Here is a 21,435-nt window from a genome sequence, read left to right as displayed (position 1 = left end):
TCCCATCTTCCCTCTGGTCATTTCGTTCTCGTAATGCCAACTCTGTGAGGTTGGACAGAGACAAGATGAGTGGCTGGATCACTCAGTGAACTCCGGGTTCAAGAAAAGGCTCAGGCCTGGGCTTCCCCAATGAAATTGCTCACTGGGGGAGGACATGTCCCCACGGCGCAAATATAACCATCGAGTCAGCCCTCCGCCTTGGATATCGCCTTTTCCTGAAACCAAATCTTTTGGCCTGCCAGAGAGGAAGCTGTTCTGTCCCCCTTCGCCTCCGTCCGAACGATGGCTTAATTAGCCGGCACTATCAGCTCTGGCAGCAAAATAGCAAGCGTCTGCCAAGTGCCTCTCTTATCTCCCTCGACGCCGATGACTCAAACAGTACTGAAGCTCTGTTTGCTCATGTTATATTTACCTGGTAGAGGTGGCTCTCCGTGTCTTCCTGCTTGGCCCATACATAGGCTATGTAGTCCTTGCAGTGCCGGAAACCCACCTAAGGGGGCAGAAATCACGAGAAGTTTTCACAGTGCCCCCTTGTGGCTGCTGAGATACCCAGATCATTCTGCTTATCTGCCCACCGGTTGGGAAGAGTTCACACTGTCTTTTAGGATGCTAACCATTTCACCCAACCAATTCTTACCCGATAGAGGGCGATCCAATCCCAGGAACTGCGGTGGAAAGCTGAAGAAGTCCGGTAGTGGACTACGGCTTGCTCCGGCTTGGTCCACTCATCGGCCACTTGGAGCTCCACCAATGGCACATCGGCTCGGGAACCAAACTGCCAGAAGAGGAAGGACCATCAATTATATATATATATATATATATATATATATATATATATATATATATATATATATATATATATATATATATATATATATATATATATATATATATATATATATATATATTATTTTTTTATTTTATTTTATTTTATTTTATCTTATTTTATTTTATTTTATTATTTTATTATTTTATTTTATTTTATTTCATTATTTTTTATTTCATTTCACGTTATTTATTATTTTATTTTATTTTATTATTTATTTTATTTTATTATATATTTTAATTTATTTTATTATTTTATTGCATTTTATTTTAATTAATTTATTCATTTATTCATTTAATTAATTTATTTAGTTTATCAAACATATACAAGATAACAGGTATAAGTATAAACATGGAGATGAACACAGGAAATGAGTACAAATAAACAAGAACAGTAGCAGGGGTGAAATCCGAACTGGTTTGCCACCAGTTCGCTGGCCGTGCGTGTGCGGTGCACGCCAAACGCGTGGTGAGTGTGCAGGCGCAGTACGCACTAAACGCATGCTTTGCACAGAAAAAGGAGACTTGGGAAGGTAAGTAGAACTTTCCTGCTTTCTAGCGATTTCAAATCACGCGGCACAGCTGATCGTTGGAAATACCGATTCAGAGAAACCGGTAGCTTTTTTTTACTGCCGATTTGCCTGAACTGGTAGTTTTTATCAACATTGGTTCGCCCGAACCAGTGCGAACCGGTAGCATTTCACCACTGGAGAGTATGATAGGGACGATAGGCACCCTGGTGCGCTTATGCACGCCCCCTTTACGGACCTCTTAGGAATGCGGTGAGGTCCACGGTAGACAGTTTAAGGTTGAAATTGTGGGGGTTTGAGGATGTAGCAACCGAGTCGGGTTGAGCCTTCCAGGCGTTGACCACTCTATTGCTGAAGTCGTATTTTCTGCAATCGAGTTTGGAGTGGTTTGCCTTGAGTTTGTATCTATTGTTTGCCCGTGTATTATTGCGGTTGAAGCTGAAGTAGTCATTGACTGGTAGGACGTTGCATTCATTGAAGCATTGTTCATCATTCATCGTTCTTCACTCCCTCACTGTGAATATCCTTTCTCTCTCCTGGGCCTGCTGGTTTGCATTTTAAATAATGTATTGTTTGATTGTTTTTAAAATAACGCTTGTTTTTAAATCTTTACCGTTTCGCGGAGTCCTTGGTGCTCTTATAAGCTTGGCTGTTTGCCTGAAGGTGTTTCATTTCCAGGCTGGGTACACAGGTAGTCCTCGATTTACAACAGCAAAAAGCAGGAATGAAATAGAAGAAGCACATTTTATAGCTTACTCTCCTCCATCCTTTTCTCTCCAGGAACTTACAACAGTTCATTTAATAGTGTTTCTGAGCAGACAAGACTAGCATGTGGTAATTGTAACTGAAGGTCACAGTTGGAACATGGCCAAAGGTGAGGAAAGGTTTCTTCCTAAAAACAGGTTAACGGTCTCAGTGGCACAACCACAACTATCCACAGGCTCAGGTGTGTGTGTCTGTGTGTATCAACAGGGCTGTGCACTCACCTGTACTGAAAAAATGGAGACCACAGGCTTGTGGTCGCTTACAGTGTACTCCATATGGCTGCAATAGCACAGCTGGGTCACAGTCAGGTTCCCACCGCTGGATCTCCCAGAATGCACTGGGTGGGCCCCACTTTTGATCTTCCATAGGATACGGTCCGTCCAAGCTGGTTTCCGCTTCTTAGCACTGCAGGGCACAACAGAAAGGACAGGAAGTGAGGCCCTAAGTGGAGGCTGGGATAACACACACAGTGTGCATTCTGTAAATCAGTGGCCCTTAACCTTTGGGGCACCAGGGGGCCAGTTCCAGCTCATCTTCCCCCACAGATTCAGATGCCAATGGGGGGCATGACGCTATGTCTCACTTAACCCCAGAGGATTTGGGCTCCCTTGTTGTCGTACGTCAACGTTGTGGTCCGCCAGCTGCCTGTGGAGCTGGCAATGGAGTCAGACAGCGATGAGGCTGAGGAAGAACATGGGCCAGTCCTGGAGGATGGGGAAGGCCCAGGAGGGCTCTGCATTGGAGGCAGAGGTGGGGCCATGGCCATCGGGGAGTGAGGTGCGGATTCTGGAACCTCCAGAGGCTGACAGTAGTGAGGCAGAGGAACAGGAGGAGCCTGTTCCTAGTACAGGCATGAGAAGAGCTCCCAGAAGGAAAGAGCAGTTCAAGCAAAGAGGACGACTCAGGAGTAAGGCCAAGAGATGATTGGCCCCTCTCATAAGGCTTAAAAGACCAGCAACGGCGTTTGGGGCTTTGCCGGAAAACAATGTTGGTAGCTTCGTCTTCTGCTTCACCTATGTCTTGCATTTATTTTTGTATCGGCATCTTCTGAACGTTTGCCAAGAAAGGCCCTTGGCAGTTTACCTAATCGGACCAAGGTTTGCGATAGGACTGAGGAATTTGTGTTGGGAGGAATTTGCTTTAATTTAGTTGAACTAAAGTTGAATGAAGTAATTCTCAGCTGTTCGAATAAAGTTTGTTTGTTTTTACACTGACTGAGTTTTCACTACTACCTACTTGGGCCTGGGTCATAACAGTCAATCAATCAATCAATCCCTCTTATCCAGTGGTGGGATTCAAGAAATTTAACAACCGGTTCTCTGCCCTAACGATTTCTTCCAACAACCAGTTCATCAAACTGCTCAGAAAGTTAACAACCGGTTCTCCCAAAGCGGTGCGAACCGGCTGAATCCCACCACTGCTCTTATCTCTCCGACCACTCATCCCCAACCCAACCCGCCAATTGTCCTGCGGTACCTGGTGTCATACATGTTAGTTCCCACGTCGAATTTAAAGGTCGGGGGGAAGTTGAGGAACCCCTCTTGAAATCCCTTCAGGATGGGCCAGGTGTTTTTCGCTATGTTAAGCTGCAGGAGGAGAGAGGGCAAAGCTGCAGGAGGGCAAAGCCAGGGGTGAAATCTACATTTCTTGCCTACCGGTTCTGTGGGGGTGGTTTGGTGGGCGTGGCTTGGTGGTGGGGAGAGGGGTCATGTGACTGGGTGGGCGTGGCTATGTGACTGGGGGATCAAAAGACAGAAACTCACTAACAATGTCCTGCTGGAGCAGGGTTGGATTAGATGACCTCCAAGGTCCCTTCCAGCTCTGTTCTGATGGATTGACCTCACCAGGAGAATGCGTCGATCATACAAGCTGCTACTTCCCGTTCTTCTCTCCCCTTCCCTCCCCCCCCCCCTGCACTCACACTCTGCACACACAGGTATGTCTCACCTGGTCTTTCTCCCAGAGCTGATGGAGGATGCTGTTGTCGATGGCGTATTTCACGTAGCGGATGTCCAGCGTCTCGATGCGAAAGTTGAGATCCCCAAACCAGAAGATGAGGCTGCAGGGGAGACAAAGGGAAGGCGAAGGAAATAATGGGAAAGCTTTAACAATAAAACCTTTAACAATATAATCTTTAACAGGATAACTGTTAAGATATGGGATCTTCCTTTTCATCTGCAAAGCCAGCTCATTCCTCACCCGTTAGAAAGAATAGAAAGAGAAGAGAAGAGAAGAGAAGAGAAAATATGGAATGGAATGGAGTAGAGTAGAGAGAATAGAATAGAATAGAGTAGAATAGAGTAGAATAGAATAGAATAGAATAGAATAGAATAGAATAGAATAGAATAGAATAGAATAGAATAGAATAGAATAGAATAGAATAGAATAGAAAATATGGAATGGAATGGAATGGAATGGAATGGAATAGAGTAGAGTAGAGTAGAGTAGAATAGATAGAATAGAATAGAATAGAATAGAATAGGAGTGGAGTGGAGCAGAATGGAATGGAATGGAATGAAATAAGGAAAGAATAGAATAGAATAGAATAGAAAATATGGAATGGAATGGAATGGAATGGAATGGAATGGAATGGAATGGAGTAGAGTAGAGTAGATAGGATAGGACAGGACAGGACAGGACAGGACAGGACAGAACAGAACAGAACAGAACAGAACAGAACAGAACAGAATAGAATAGAATAAGAGTGGAGTGGAATGGAATGGAATGGAATGGAATGGAATAAGGAAAGAAGAAAGGAGAGGACAGGAGAGGACAGGAGAGGACAGAACAGAACAGAACAGAACAGAACAGAACAGAATAGAATAGAATAGAATAGAATAGAATAAGAGTGGAGTGGAATGGAATGGAATGGAATGGAATAAGGAAAGAAGAAAGGAGAGGACAGGAGAGGAGAGGAGAGGAGAATAGAATAGAATAGAATAGAATAGAACATTACTTTCTAATAGAAATTAACATCTGGTTCGCCTGAACCGGTGCGAACCGGCTGAATCCCACACCTGATTTTAAGTGTCATTTATCTGATGTTTCTAAACACTGGCTTCAACTGGCCTTTGGTGCGGTATGCGGGACTGGGTGGGGGCAAATTCCATCCATCATTGATCGTGTAGTCACCAAAATGGACCTTCTGAACAAACCGGGCTTCTTCCCAAAGAGAGTAGAACCGGCCAAAGGACATACCCACTTCTCCTGCCCTCCTGGGCTCTTTTCGCCCAGCCTGGAAGGACACGAGCGCCGGTACTCACTCGTGGTCAAGAATACCGTTGGCCGAGGGGCCCTCGAACTGCTGCAGGTGGAGGATGGTGGTGAAGTCCTCCTTCCGCTGCTCCGCCTTCTCCATGTGCGCCGGCAGGTGGCAGTTCAAGAAGCAGACCATGTGCCCGAAGATGGACAGGCGGACACTCACACCTCCCTTGTTGCCCTGAAGGAGGAAGGCAAAGAAGCAATGGGCCGGAGAGCCAAAGGGGATAGAGGAAAGACTAGACTAGACTAGACTTGAATAGAATAACAGAGTTGGAAGGGACCTTGGAGGTCTTCTAGTCCAACCCCCTGCTTAGGCAGGAATCCCTACACCACTTTAGACAAAGGGTTATCCGATCTCTTCTTAAAAACTTCCAGTGTTGGAGCCTTCACAACTTCTGGAGGCAAGTCGTTCCACTGGTTAATTGTTCTCACTGTCAGGAAATTTCTCCTTAGTTCTAAGTTGCTTCTCTCCTTGGTTAGTTTCCACCCATTGCTTGCTTGCTTATGTATTTATTTATTTGTCGATATATTAGATAATATATGTAAGTACAAGCATGAATTGAATACATAAAATGAATACAATTAAAGGGAACATTAGGACAGGGATGGTAGGCACGCTGGTGCTCTTACACACGCCCCCTTAGAGAGCTCTTAGGAGTGGGGTGAGGTCAACAGTAGCCAGTGTTGAGGTTAAAATTTTGGGGGTTTGGGGAAGAAACCACAGTCAGGTAGTGCATTCCAGGCATTGACCACTCTGTTGCTGAAGTCATATTTCCTGCAATCAAGTTTGGAGCGGTTTACCTTGAGTCTGTATCTATTATTTGCTTGAGTATTGTTGTGATTGAAGCTGAAGTAGTCATTGACAGTAGTCATTGTGGCGGATAATTTTATGAGATATATAAGTCTAAGTGTTATTGATAGTGCTACTTTCCTTCCTTCCTTCCTTCCTTCCTTCCTTCCTTCCTTCCTTCCTTCCTTCCTTCCTTCCTTCCTTCCTTCCTTCCTTCCTTCCTTCCTTCCTCCCTCCCTCCCTCCCTCCCTCCCTCCCTCCCTCCTTCCCTTCTTTCCTTCCTTCCCTCCCTCCCCTCCTGTAGTGGAACAGTGGTTAGAATATAGTATTGCAAGCTAACTCTGCCCACTGACAGCAGTTCAAATCTCACTGGCTCAAGGTTGACTCAGCTTTCCATCCTTCGGAGGTGGGTAAAACGAGGACCCAGATTGTTGGGAGGGCCATAGGCTGACTCTGTAAACCGCTTAGAGGGGCCTGGAAAGCACTGTGAAGCGGTATATAAGTCTAAGTACTAGTGCTATTGGGCAGTTGGGCTCAGGAGCTTTAAGGAGAGCCATGGGTGCCATCAGCATTTATGAAACTTCTGCCACTTTTAAGGGCCGTGGTAGCTCAGGCTGGTAAGAAGCCTGTTATTAGAACACAGCAGCCTGCAATTACTGCAGGTTCAAGCCCGGCCCAAGGTTGACTCAGCCTTCCATCCTTTATAAGGTAGGTAAAATGAGGATCCAGATTGTTGGGGGGGCAATAAGTTGACTTTGTAAATATACAAATAGAATGAGACTATTGCCTTATACACTGTAAGCCACCCTGAGTCTTCGGAGAAGGGCGGGATATAAATGTAAATAAATAAATAAATAAAAACTATCCCAAACCTCTGAAAAAAAAAAGCAAAAAATGTAAAAGAACAAGAGGGTAACGAATAGATCTTGGCAACTCACTTACCCAGTAACCGCCGAGTCCTGTCCTGGTGCAGTCCGTCTGGATGTCCTGTAGGAAAGGCAGGTGGTAGTACTTGGCAAAGACAAACAGGATAACTCCTTGCATCCTTACCGTGCTCACCTGAAAACAGCAAAAGAGAAAGGAAGGCCCCGAGTTCCAATTCTGAACCTCCACCGTTGCCAAAAAAAAAAAAAAGGCGAGGACTAGAGCGCTCCTTGGGGAAACACCAGCCAGATCCACATTCTCTTTTTAAATATTTTTTTATTAAACAGATTTTTTTTTAAAAAAACAGACAAAAATAAAAAAAGAAATATCGACACTTTCTTCTTTCCAACACTTTCGATTAAGGAGATTAAGCAATTAAGGAGAAAGAGCAAACTGATTATTATATGATATGGGAAGAATTTTGCCCATGGTTAGAGGGAATAAAAAAGGAAATTGGAAATAAAGGGAGAGGATAATAATAATAATAATAATAATAATAATAATAATAATAATAATAATAATAATAATAATATCATCATCATCATCAGAGTTGGAAGGGACCTTGGAGGTCTTCTAGTCCAACCCCCTGCCCAGGCAGGAAACCCTACACCATTTCAGACAAATGGCTATCCAACATTTTCTTTAAAATTTCCAGTGTTGGAGCATTTACAACTTCTGCAGGCAATAAGAAGAACAGAAAATGCATTAAGATAAAGATAAGAATAAAATGGCAATGGATAACATGAGTATGATGAGAATAACCATGTTTAATGTTATTACTGTGTTTTTATTATAAGATACCTTATGAAGAAAATGAAGAGTTTAAAAGGTAAAGATTCCCCTCGCACGTATGTGCTGGTCATTCCCGACTCTAGGGGGCAGTGCTCATCTCCGTTTCAAAGCCGAAGAGCCAGCGCTGTCCGAAGATGTCTCTGTGGTCATGTGGCCGGCATGATTCAACACCAAAGGCGCACGGAACGCTGTTCCCTTCCCACCAAAGTGGTCCCTATTTTTCTACTTGCATTTTTTACGCACTTTCGAACTGCTAGGTTGGCAGAAGCTGGGACAGGAGCTCACCCTGTTATGCGGCACTAGGGACTCGAACCGCTGAACTGCCAACCTTTCTATCGACAAGCTCAGCGCCTTAGCCACTGAGCCACTGCGTTACCGCGTAAGCAGAGTTACTTCTTTGGCGGAAGAGTTTGTAGAAAAAATGCTCTTAAAAGCCTCTGACGATCCCAGCTGAGTCGCGCGATCGTCAGAGGCTTTTTTTTTTACTTTTAAAAGCATTTTTTCCGCTGAAGAAAAAATGCTTTTAAAAGTAAAAAAAAAAACCCTCTGATGATCTCGTGGCTCAGCTGGGGCGGCGGGGGCAGGGATTCTTGCTACCGGTTCTCCGAACCACCCACCACCATCGCTACCGGATCGGGCGATCCGGTCTGAACCGGGAGCATTTCACCCTTGCATTGAACTCCACATCCAGGCCTCTCCCAGCTCCCATAATCCTGATCCTGCGTTATCCAGGCCATCCAAATCTCTTAAACAACTCACACCAGGACAGACTCACAATATATGGGGAAGCGCCCCATTGCTAGCCCCACAGAGAACTGTTTCAGGAAAGCCCCCAGTCTTTATTTTTTACGCCAAGCAGATTTCAAATTCCATTTTTGCGCTGCCAGATAATGTAAAGAACGCAAGAGACTGGCTGAGCTGGTATCTTGACCACAATTTTTTTCCCCTTTTCTTGCAGGAAAGCACACACACACACACACATACACACACACACAATCACACACCCTTGAGAGAAAAGAATACGGGTTGCATTCGCACAATATTCTCTCCCCAAAAAAGCAAAACTAAAACCCCAAGCGTTCGCTGGCACAAAAATGAAGCGGGGAAAACTTTCACCTTGGTCAATGACACACGCGTGTGCGTTGGCATGTAATGGTGCATTGTGCAACTGCTCCACCCACCCGTCAACTCCAATGTTGTGGCTCTTTTTTTCAAAGGGAAGGAAGGAAAACTGGGACTCGGTCCCAAACGCCCGGGGCATAGCAATGCGCTGTTCGACAAACTTGGCTGTATCAATGAAAAACCGAGTGGAAGCCCTGCTCGGTTCATTTTCGGCCGCTCGGAGTGTGTGGCCTGAATATTATTTGATCAATTAATTTAGGACTCAGTGTGCGCAGAGCCAGGAAAGGGGCTGATCCAGTAAACCCATTTATGTCTAATTACTGGGCTCCTCTGTGTTTATGCTGGGTTTGCTTCAGCAAGTATTTATTTATTAAATTTATATATTTATTAAATGTTTATACCGCCCTTCTCCCGAAGGACTCAGGGCGGTGTACAGCCAAAGATAAAAAGTTGATATACATACAATTTAAAACCAAGATTTAAAACTAAGCAAATTACAAAAAGGCCAATATTAAAATTTAAAAATTTAAAAACCCTAAGACAATAAAAACCCAATTTAAAATTAATAAAACTATTATGCCAGTCCCGCTTGAATAAATAAGTGCATTTTCAGCTCATGGCGAAAGGTCCGAAGATCAGGCACTTGGTGTAGGCCAGGGGGAAGTTCGTTCCAGAGCGTAGGAGCTCCAACAGAGAAGGCCCTGCTCCTGGGGGCCGCCAGCCGACATTGTTTGGCGGACAGCACCCTGAGAAGACCCTCTCTGTGGGAGCGTACAGGTCGGTGGGAGGCATAAGGTAACAGCAGGCGGTCTCGTAAGTACCCGGGTCCCAAGCCACGGAGCGCTTTAAAGGTGGTAACCAAAATCTTGAAGCGCACCCGAAAGACCACAGGAAGCCAGTGCAAACTGCGTAGTATGATGTTACGTGGGAGCCACGTGTGGCTCCCATTACTACTCGCGCAGCCGCATTCTGGACTAACTGCAGTCTCCGGGTGCACCTCAATGGCAGCCCCATGTAGAGAGCATTGCAATAATCCAACCGAGATGTAACCAGAGCGTGAGTGACCATGCATAAGGCATCTCAGTCAAGGAAGGGACGCAACTGGCGAACCAAACGAACTTAGTAAAAGGTCCTCCTGGAGACGGCCGCCAGGTGTTCATCAAAGGACAGCCGTCCATCCAGGAGGACGCCCAAGTTGCGTACCACCTCCTTTGGGGCCAATAACTCGCAGGGGTAGGGCAGGGGTGGGCTTTAAAAATTTTAGCAAGAAAAATATTTAAATGAATGGAAGAATTGGATTGATTATATTCAAAATAGATATCAGATTAAGAAACTTCAGGTTGCCTTTGAATGAAGGACGTTGTTTTTGATTTTAATGGAAGAAGTCAGGTTCTGTGAAAGAGAAGGATTATAATTGTGTTAGATTTTAAAAATTTAATGGATGACTGTTTGTTCATTGAACTATACCTTGTGTTTGCTCCGGGAAGTCGGGGAGGGGTTTGGAGGAGGGGAAGAAGGGGAGGGGGAGGGGAAAAAATGTAATTGTTGTTGTAAAACTTTTTCAATAAAAAAAAATTTAGCAAGGGGTCCTCTGCCCAGTTGCTGGGTGGGTGTGTCCACGGTGGGTGTGATCTATTTGGCCTCCTGCACCATGGTGTGGGGGGGAGGCGTTTTTGCCCTCCCCAGGCTCCGGAGGCTTTCCTCAAGCCTCCGGGAGGGCGAAAACAGCCTCCCCAGACTCCGGAGGCCTACCAGAGGCCAGAAACGAGTTTGTTTCCGGCTTTCCCGAATTTCCGGTAGGCCTGTTTTTCGGCCTCCCCGAGCCTCTGCGTGTGCCCTGCACTTACCTGCATGCAAAACAAGCTGTGTGGTGACTCCTGGGAGGGGTGGGGTGGGGTGGGCGGGGCCAGCCAGGAGTGGGATTTCAGGGGTTCTCCGAACTACACAGAACCTTAGCTAGAAGTTCTCTCGAACCCCCAGCAGCCCGCCCTTGAAGTAGGGCACCTTTGTCCGGATTCACTTCGGCTTCCGATATATTCTCGCATCCCTTATGAAAGTAAATAATTCAATGCACGTATAACTATCATTTCGAAATGGCTAAACCATTAACACCCAAAGAGCCACAAAGGCCCTAAGCTGGAGCCCCACCGCCACCTTTCAATTCTGGAGCCAACCAGAAGTCCAGTCCCTCCCCCCCCCACAGTGTCTCCTCCTAGCGCGGCGTCCTTTTTCCTCTACCTATCCTAACCGAAAGCCCTATCAGTTGTGGAGCTGACTGGTAACAGGGAGCCGCAGCTGAGGGATGAAAGAGCCGCATTTGGCTCCAGAGCACTGGTTGCTGACTCCTGGTCTTCATTCACACACACCCCCGGAAAATCATCTTGCATCCACCCCCCCAGGGGGCACGGAGACCCCCTAGTTGGGAATTCCTGCTTTAAGATGTGGGGATGTCAACTCCCAGAACTCCCCAGCCAGCACGGCTGAAATACACACTTGGTAAAAGCAGCCACGGTAGAGAAACTCCGTTTTAGGGGCTCGCTTAGAAGAGCAGGCGGCTCCTGCTTCGGCCACGTGAGCTGAATCCATAGATCCTCCAGAGCTTCATTCATTTCACAGCTTAGCTGGCAGGCATTCAGCGTCATGTGTCTGGGTTATGACGTGCGGGAGGACGGGTGCAGGGAAAATTAAATGCCTTAAGCCTTCTAAGCCTTTGATGAAAAGGACGACCAGGGGAGACAGGATAGCAGTGTTCTGATATCTCAGGGGCTGCCCCAAAGAGGGAGTTAAGCTATTCTCCAAAGCCCCTGAAGGCAGGACAAGAAGCAATGGGGGGAAACTCATCCAGGAGAGAAGCAACTTAGAACTAAGGAGGAATTTTCTGACAGTGAGAACAATTTTTTTTTTATTTGCATTTATATCCCGTCCTTCTCCGAAGACTCAGGGCGGCTTACACTATGTTAGCAATAGTCTTCATCCATTTGTATATTATATACAAAGTCAACTTATTGCCCCCAACAATCTGGGTCCTCATTTTACCTACCTTATAAAGGATGGAAGGCTGAGTCAACCTTGGGCCTGATGGGACTTGAACTTGCAGCAGTGTTAGTAGCAGACTGTCTTAGCAGTCTGAGCCACCAGAGGCCCATGGAACAACTTGCCTCCAGAAGTTGTGACTGCTCCAACACTGGAAGTTTTTAAGAAGAGATTGGATAACCATTCGTCTGAAATGTTATAAGGTTTCCTGCCTAAGCAGGGGGTTGGGCTAGAAGACCTTCAAGGTCCCTTCCGACTCTGTTATTCTATTCTAGTCTCCAAAGCACCTGAGGGCAGGACAAGAAGCAGTGGGTGGAAACTAATCAAGGAGAGAAGCAACTTAGAAGTCAAGAAGAAATTTCCTGACAGTGAGAACAATGGATCAATGGAACGACTTGCCTCCAGAAGTTGTAAATGTCCAACACGAAGTTTTTAAGAGGAGATTGGGCAACCATTTGTCTGAAGTGGTGTCGGGTTTTCCTGCCTGAGCAGGGGGTTGGGCTAGAAGACCTCCAAGGTCCCTTCCAACTCTGTTATTCTATTCTATTCTATTCTATTCTATTCTATTCTATTCTATTCTATTCTATCCTCCCTTAAAACTGCTGAAACCCGATACAGTGATCTGACCGGGGGATGGGGAATGGCGGGGGAGAGAAATCACTCCCTGAAATTCTCCCCCAAATGCCAAAAATAACGCAGATTTTGGCCCTCCGCATGTCAAAGGGATCTAAGGCTGCCTAATAGTTGCCCTGCGTTGTTTTGTCAGTCACTCTGCAACTCACGTTTGGATTTTCCTCAAAGCTTACAATGGGGTCTCTGACCTCTTGTCTGCGGCCCATTCTCCGGCCTTGAGCCGTTCAGAACCAGGGCAAGGAAGTGGAAAAAAAGCACAGGTGTGCGCAGCTCCCCATTCTTACGAGCAGCACCCGAGCATGTGTGCGCACGCTCCATTGGCACGAACGGTGGGCTCACGTGCCGGACGCTCGCACCTGTTGTGTCTCGTCCAATCTCAGCTCAGCCGGGGTCTTCTTATCTGCTTCCGAACACGGAGGAATGTCCTAGTATGCCTCCCGGCCCCAGCCCTGGCTCCATTCCCAGACAGGCTGAAGAGGAGGAAATACCTCCAGCCCCCAGCTCTGGCTCCATGCCCAGGCAAACGGAGCAACTAGATCCCTCCCTCTCCTCCACAGCATGTGAGCCTGAGGGAGGTCAATTGCCAACAGCTGCCGACTGGAGTGACCCTCGCGTCAGAAGACTGGATAGGCGGAGGCAACAGAAGGAAGGGAGGGGCAGGCCTGGATAAGTGCTGAGTCATGGAGCCACACCCCATGGCCTATATAAAGGACCTGCTTTCTGGCATTCTCTGAGTCAGGCAAAGTCTAAACATATCTTGCTGAAGTCACTTTCTGGTCTCCTGCCTGCCCTGGGGACTTTGCTAGGACTTTGGCAGAGCTGCAGAGGCACGCCTGATTCGGATTTCCCTGACCCGGCCGTCAGCGGAGGAGTGGGACACGACAGCACCAATGCAGCTGTGCATGCTTACCCATACTTACTCACACAGAACCGTCCCCTCTCCCGCTCCCTCCCTGCCAGTCCACGAAGCCGGAAAGATTTGGGGAACACTGGCTTACCAGGACGAAATTAAAGCGGCTCAGCACCTCCATGAAAACTTCACTCCACTGGTCGGTGAACAGCGCATCTTTCAGGCGTTTGTTGATCATGGAATTCACTTCCTGCAGCCTGCAAAAGCGTGCAAAATCGTCAGCTTTCCCTCCGGGCCCTCCAACCCAGCGGCTGCCCCCTGGGACTTCTCCCAAGGGCAACTCGGCTTCTGCCCCCAGAGATGTCAGGCTGTCTCTGATTATATTTAGGAAAGGATACACCTTGACTTCATTTGGAAATAAAGAAAAGTACTTTTACTAAATACATCCGGACTACAGCTGTTTAAAGTTTTGATCTGAGACAAAATATGGCTAACATCCCATATCCCCTCGTTAGTCCCTCCTTCCCAAAAAACGTCAGGCAGGCCTGGTCCAATGCCAGCTCCTTCTCGCCCCTCCCCACAATCTTCTTCCGAAGGTCTCCGGCAGTTTATCATCTCAGGAATGCCGGGTTTGTTGGAAAGCCCGCCCGTCTGGCTGGCGTTTATGCTGATATCAAACCTTTGCTCCCCCCTCCCTCCTTCTTTTATGTCAGACGACACTCTTAAAGGGCCCTCTTTTTTTTATTTACATTTATATCCCGCCCTTCTCCGAAGATTCAGGGCGGCTTACAGTGTATAAGGCAATAGTCTCATTCTATTTGTATATTTACAAAGTCAACTTATTGCCCCCCCAACAATCTGGGTCCTCATTTTACCTACCTTATAAAGGATGGAAGGCTGAGTCAACCTTGGGCCGGGCTTGAACCTGCAGTAATTGCAGGCTGCTGTGTTTTAATAACAGGCTTCTTACAGCCTGAGCTACCACGGCCTCTTCTGTTAATCTGAATAGGATAGTATACATCTTAGGTCCATGGCTATTTTACGTTAACATACTGACATTGCAATCTAACTACTGAATACAAATTGTACACATATAACACAAACAGAGTGAAGCTTGGAGTGGAGGCTGACGCTGACAACGCCTGAAAACCCTACAAGTGTTGTGGTCCACCAGCAGCTTCTTCAGCTCTGACCGGATGGTGGGGAACGGAAGGATTGATACTCCTTGCAGGCAGCTGGTTATTTGCATTTCTTTTAGAGAGGCGTTGAGGCCACCTGGACACAGATGGCCACACCACACAGATAAACCTCCAAGTGGCCTCAACGACTCTCAACGAACAGGACAAAAGCCATTAAGCCACAAAAGGAATTACCCAACACCCTTGTAGAACCCAAACCCCTTCATTGCATCACTCCCAGCAAACCTGGGAGCTCAGACAACCTATAGAGCCAGCGGTGACCCCTACATAACCCCTACAACAGCCAATAGAATACATGTCCTTGCACAGGAACAGGAAGCTCAAGTGCAAAGCCCAAGAGAAGGTATATTTAAAAAAATCCCACTCTCAACTCCATGTGTTCAGCTGCCCCAGCTGCACCCAGGTGGTTCTGCTTCATCATTAAACCATCTTTCCAATCATCTTCCATGTTTCCAATGTCTTTCTCCTGGCTTTCTCCAGGCTCGGAACTGCACCGGATGGATATTTCTTCCCCGTGGTTGAGCCTGTCTATATGTCGTGAAATATTTAACTCAGCTGCCCAGCAGCCAGCAACGATAACGCAAATAACAATTTGCAAGGCCGGCTCTGATGCCAGATGCAAATTTACCGAAGAAGCAAATCCATTTTTATTGCCAGCAGCCAGAAAGGATTCTCCAGGACTGCTCCAGCCTTCCCTCATCGTCTCTTGGAAAGCATCACCTCTGGTGCCTTCCAGCTTCCATAGACAGCCTGTAGAAGGATTGCCCCTCCCCCCACCATCTTCTCCCTGCCATGGAAGGTGCCAACCGGACATACTCTGAGCAGCACAATACTGGTCAGCATTGAGGGAAAGGATTCCTCCAAAGGAACCAGAAGTGTGATCTGTTTCATGGCTGAGTATTCAGTAAATCACACAATTCCTCTCTCTCTCTCTCTCTCTCTCTCTCTCTGTGTGTGTGTGTGTGTGTGTGTGTGTGTGTGTGTGTGATGAAACGGTCCCTTTGGCAGGTTGGGAAAAGAGAGACGCCGTCTGCCGTTTTTCTCTGCAGAATTGGCTCGTTGCTGCCGGAGTAGCGATCGCACCACAAAACCCTGAATGGATTTCTTTGCAAGGCCTTCCGAATCCGACGGGAAGGCCTAGCTGGAAATTTCCAGCCAATTGGCAGCCCGGTAGTTGCCCGGGAACCAGGCGAAAACAGGGCTTCTTCATGCCCCTCCCATAAGGCTTAAAAGAGCAGCAATAGCTCTTGGGCTCTTTGTAGAAAAGCAACATTGCTACATTTGTTTCTAGTCGGCGTCTCTTGTTTCTGAACTTCATGGGGCTTTGCCAAGGAAAGCCTTTGGCAGGGTGCCAAAGAAGACAAAGGTTTGTGATAAGGCCAAAGGACTTTTTCTGAAGGACTTGTTCTGGAATTAATTTGGACGAAGCTGAGAATGAAGTAATTCCCAGTTGTTATAATAAAATAGGGTTGTTTAAGACGAATGGTGTCCTTTATGCCTAAGTGAGACTAGGTCACAACAACGCATCTTCCCTTCTCCTTACCCAATAGCGATCATGTCGCTGTCACAGGAGTCCCCGGGGTTGAGGTGCAGGAGGGAGGTGACGTCGCTTGGGGGCATGGAGGTGCCGACGTTCCACGTGACAACCGTGATCCTGTGGAGAAAGGAAAAACCGACCACGTTACCCCAACATTTGTTAGACCTGATGCGGGGCCTCTGGTGGCTCAACAGACTAATGTAGTCTGTTATTAACAGCAGCTGCTTGCAATTACTGCAGGTTCTAGTCCCACCAGGCCCAAGGTTGACTCAGCCTTCCATCCTTTATAAGGTAGGTAAAATGAGGACCCAGATTGTTGGGGGCAATAAGTTGACTTTGTGTATAATATACAAATGGATGAAGACTATTGCTTGACATAGTGTAAGCCGCCCTGAGTCTTTGGAGAAGGGCGGGATATAAATGCAAAAAACAACAACAACCACCACGGCCAACTCCTGCTCTCCTGCTGTAGCAGGGGGGGGGTTGGACTGGATGACCTCCAAAGTCCCTTCCAACTCTTCTGTTATTCTATTAAAGGCACAGCCAGCTCTTCACGGTCAACTCGCCGCGAGACAAGACAGTTACACTCACATCGAAGAAACGGTGGGATGGAATCATTAAAGAAAGGATGCCAAAGGAGGGAGAGAATATAAATGGAAATGGCAAAAACTAAAAGTTATTTTAAATAATGAAACGGAACTCTTGAATTGTCCCATAGTTGACCCATGGCAAGTTGGCCATGTTGAGTTGACTGTGGCCGATTGGCTGTGATGAGTTGTCCATTCTGGAGCTGACCTCTCTGTTGGAGGAAGAGGCCCCTTCGAAGGATCCTTGGGAAAAGCCATTTGGAGAACTTCTACCAAGGAGTCTTGCCCTTCCGTTGCACAGTCCCATCATCCCCGGCGAAATCTTTCCCCGCTGGGTCAGAGGGAGCGGCTTCATAGCTGAATATTAATTCCATTTAGGTTCCTGATCCATTTGTGGGGGCCTTCTCATCAGTGGCGAAATCCAAATTTTTTTTACTACCAGTTCTGTGGGCGTGGCGTGGTGGGCGTGGTGGGCGTGGCTTGGTGGGCATGGCAGGGGAAGGATACTGCAAAATGTCCATTCCCTCCCCACTCCTGGGGGAAGGAAATTGCAAAATGTCCATTCCCACCCCGCTCCAGGGGAAGGATACTGCAAAGTCCCCATTCCCACCCCACTCCTGGGGGAAGGATATTGCAAAATCTCCATTCCCACCCCACTCTGGGCCCAGCCAGTGGTGGTATTTGCCAGTTCTCTGAACTGCTCAAAATTTCCGCTACTGGTTCTCCAGAACCTGCTGGATTTCACCCCTGCTTCTCATCCTCACAACCTGGTGAGGTGGGATGGACCGAGAGAGAGAGAGAGAATGGCTGACCCACCCAAGAAGCTTCTGAAGTCGAAGGTGAGCTTGAACCAAGACTGTCCTCTGATCAGCCCACCCCATCGGCACTCCGGCCTCAGCACCACCTCTGTCCCCAGCAGCCATTCACCCCTCTCCTTCATACCCCCAAATTCAGGGGCGGGTGAGTCACAAAGACCCCGAAGCAAAATCACGGCAGCAATACACAAGGGAAGAAACACCCCACAAATTCCCTTCCAACTCATTTATTCTAAGACAGGTCCTTCTAACCACACAGGAGTCATTTGACTTGTTGTTGTGCCTCGTCCTCCCTCCTCTTCTCAGCCGGGCCCCTCCCGTCTCCTCCCCGGGCCTGCTATCAGACTCGGAGTCTGATAATGAAGATGAACGGCCTGTCATGCCTCCAGTCCCCGGCCCTGGCCCCATGCCCAGAGACGATGTGAGGAATGAACAAACAAACCTCACTCATACGGCGTGTGTTCCTTTGGCTCAGCCATCAGAGGAAGTCAGCCACGGATTGGAATTACTCGGGCCTACTCCTTCTGACCCCCTCCCTTTCTCAAACAGCAGAAGACAATTCAAAGTGGGAGGATCCTCGCTTCCAGAGATCTGAGAGGCGATGCCAGCAGAAGGAAGGGAGGGGCAGGCCTGGATAAATGCTGAGTCATGGAGCCACACTCCACAGCCTATATAAAGGACCTGCTTTTGGCATTCCAACTTTGAGTCAAGCAAAGTCTCATCTAGTTTGCTGAAGTCACAACTTGGACTCCTGCCTGCCCTGAGAAACCTCGGAGGAATTTGGCAAAGCTGCAGAGGCTTCGTTGCCACGCCTGATACGGACTTCCTAGACCTGGTCGTTGGGGGTGGGGTGGGACACGACACTTGTTGACTTCTTCTGGATTATGGCTCCAACTTCCCAAGGGATCTTACAGCCCTGGAACGTCTTGATCATCACTTCCTATCCAGATGTTTCAAGGCCAGCATTGCGTAATGCCCTTGGCAAAACTGTGTGTCAACTCGCGAAGCAACTCGAGTTGCCATAGGCAAGGGGGATGGGAAACCGGCGAAGCAGCACGGCAGCCAAAAACAAACGCACATTCCAGACATATCTCTCTCAAGGCTGTCTCCCAGGGTTACCCACAGCGGCCGGAGGGGAGTGATCTCTACAACCTGCAAAATTGCTCTATTGACAAATGGGACTGATGACACACCCGGGGTGGGGGGGCAAACAGAGTCAAATCTGGGCCGTAAATCACGTGGGGTCAGAGTTGGTTTCACTTGGGAACACGCCAACATGAAGCTCCTAATAGTTAACTGGATTTCTTTTGAAGCCTGGCTCGAGGCTCATGATTTAATTAGGGCAGCCGTCGGAACCCTGACTGTGGCTGGTCCAGGATGGCGGGAAGCAATTCTGCATCGCAACCACTGCCTTAAAACCCTCTCGGGAGGCGTCTCTCTCGTTCATTGCTAAAGAAACGAACTTGACAGCAGTAAAAATATCTCCTATGAAAATAGCTTGGCGGGGTGGGGGTGGGGGGGGAAGCTACGCTCTTCCTGATGGCATTAATGGGGTTTGGAAATACGAATGTCAGGAGCTCTATTTATAAATGGAAGCGGGGCAGTTGGGGGCGTGAACACTAGGCAATGTTACATGGCTTCCGGCAACTACCCACGTTTGCATCTTGAAGAGCAAGTCAAAGAGGACTCCAAGGAAGGAGGAAGGAGCGAGCTTGACTGTGTCTACCTCCTCCACCATCCCAAAGCCTTACTTGGGTGATGCGGGGCGGGTTGGAGTTATGGAATGGATCTCTAGCCACTTGTGGGATCAACCGACAGAGGCAGGAACTGGCCAGCAGGTGAAGAGGAGGTGAGGAAGGGTCTCCTGCTTGAGCAGGGGGGGTCGGACTAGATGGCCTACGAGGTCCCTCCCAACTCTTGTTATTCTACATTCTATCGAGCCACAGTTCTCCGGAAGAAACGGCACACCTTGACACCTTAAAAAGAATCACTGGCCATTTTAATCATCATCTTCTTTTAATGACTCCATAATTCCTTATTGGTTGGAGTCTGGGCAACTGAATGGAGTGGAGCGTTTGCTGGCCGGATGCCCTTCCCGTCGCCAGTACCGAGTTATATTCAGCAGATATATTCTCCATGTGCCCAGGGAGAGAAATATCTGCCTCTACCTAGGATCGAACTCATAGCCTCCTGATTGTGAGGCGAGAGCTCCACACAGTGATGGTATTCAGCCGGAACTATCCGGTTCTGGAAAACCGGTAGCGGCGGTTGTGGGAGGCTCCGCCCACCCGTCCGGACACCGTCATATCTATGAGGCAGTTGCCAAGCGTCTGGATTTTGATCACGTGGCCACGGGGGTGCTGAAGCGGTTGTAAAACGGTTGCCAGTCACATGTTTCAGGGGAGCGGTGCGGTGGCCTAGAGGTGGAGCTCTTGCCTCACAATCCGGAGCTGCAGTTCGATCCTAGGTAGAGGTAAAGATTTCTCTCTCTGGGCACATTGAGAATATAATATGTCCGCTGAATATAACTCCGCACTGGGGACAGGAAGGGCATCTGGCCATTAAAAAAACTCAGCTCCATTCAGTTGCCCAGACTCCAGCCTGCAAGGGATTATGGGGTTAAAAGAAGATGATGAGTCACATTTTCAGCGCTGTTGCATCTTCAAACGATCGCTAAACAAACTGTTGTAAGTCAGGGACGACCTGTCTAGTAAGCCCACAAGTGTACAAAACGACATTCTACACAAATGATGTCAACGCTCTTGCAATAATGCAGAGGGAGGGATTTTTTTAGCAAGCGCTGCTCGGGAACACTGGGTGGCCAAGCGGACATTTGTCACCCTTGAGAAAAAGTCCTGGAAGGAGACATTGGCAGCTCCTTGGCATAAGATGGAGGTGACAAATCCCAGGGCATTAGCATAATTAAACTGCACACGAGGAAGGGAGCCAATTGGCATCCGGAAATGACAGATTGACTGCAGACTTAAAGAAACAAGTAAAAGTAAGGTTGGCAAAGGGCATCAGTTGTTGAGCCGGCAGACTGGCATCAGGTATCTCCTAGACCGGAGGTGTCAAACTCGATTTCGTTGAGGGGCATATCAGGGTTGTGTCTGACCTTGGGGGGGGCGGGCAGGAGGCATTGCCAGGGTGGCCGTGGCCAGCTCGGCATCACTTGTGTCGACACCTGTGGTGTCCTGAGTGCTCTGCCAGCGAAAACGGACTCCCGAGCTCCGTTTTCGGCTGCGACGGCATCCTGCAACCCTCTGGCAGCGAATACGGAGCTCGGGAGGTCTGCCCGCGGCCTTCCCGAGCTCTGTTTTTGGTGGCAGAGGCACCAAGGGCTGGTCCATTGCTGTTTCCAGGATGGCTCCGCAGGCCAGATCTATATACCCCGCGGGCCGTATCCATCCCCCGGGGCCTTGAGTTTGACACCGTTGTCCTAGACGGATATTTCTTAATTTTGGAAACTTTAGTTTTCTGGCACAAACCAGAAAGAGGGCTGAGAAAATACCTACAGATGCCGCACACATCCAGGACGTAAACGGTTTCAACTTCTCCCCTAAGGACACCGCTATAGGGCATTGCATGCCAAAACAACCAGACATAAAGGTAGATTTTGGGCACACACACACACACACACACCCGTGCCATAAACTCTGCTGGACACTTAATTCCCACAGGATTGTCTTAGGGCCTTAAGGATATTTTAGCCATGTAGTCGGGCTGCATCGCTATGACCCTTTCTCATCTTTCCCTTCGTCTCATTTCTCGT

General features: G+C 47.9%; 1 protein-coding gene across 1 annotated transcript in view; it reads right to left on the bottom strand.

The window, feature by feature from the left end:
- Positions 1–21,435, bottom strand: part of INPP5J (inositol polyphosphate-5-phosphatase J) — a 39,000-nt gene that overhangs the window by 3,320 nt on the left and 14,245 nt on the right. The window contains exons 3-11 of the mRNA XM_058157999.1: positions 16,268–16,378; positions 13,674–13,782; positions 7,114–7,230; positions 5,384–5,559; positions 4,068–4,179; positions 3,597–3,706; positions 2,342–2,525; positions 638–775; positions 413–490 (exon numbers count right to left, since the gene is read on the bottom strand). Of these exons, the coding sequence (XP_058013982.1) occupies positions 413–490; positions 638–775; positions 2,342–2,525; positions 3,597–3,706; positions 4,068–4,179; positions 5,384–5,559; positions 7,114–7,230; positions 13,674–13,782; positions 16,268–16,378 (1,135 nt within the window). The remainder of the gene's footprint in view (positions 1–412; positions 491–637; positions 776–2,341; positions 2,526–3,596; positions 3,707–4,067; positions 4,180–5,383; positions 5,560–7,113; positions 7,231–13,673; positions 13,783–16,267; positions 16,379–21,435) is intronic.

Source organism: Ahaetulla prasina, chromosome 15 (genome assembly GCF_028640845.1).
Source record: "Ahaetulla prasina isolate Xishuangbanna chromosome 15, ASM2864084v1, whole genome shotgun sequence".
NCBI classification, from domain to species: Eukaryota; Metazoa; Chordata; class Lepidosauria; order Squamata; family Colubridae; genus Ahaetulla; species Ahaetulla prasina.
The sequence above is the reverse complement of the archived record's forward strand: the minus strand, read 5'-3'. Positions and strand labels throughout refer to the sequence as shown.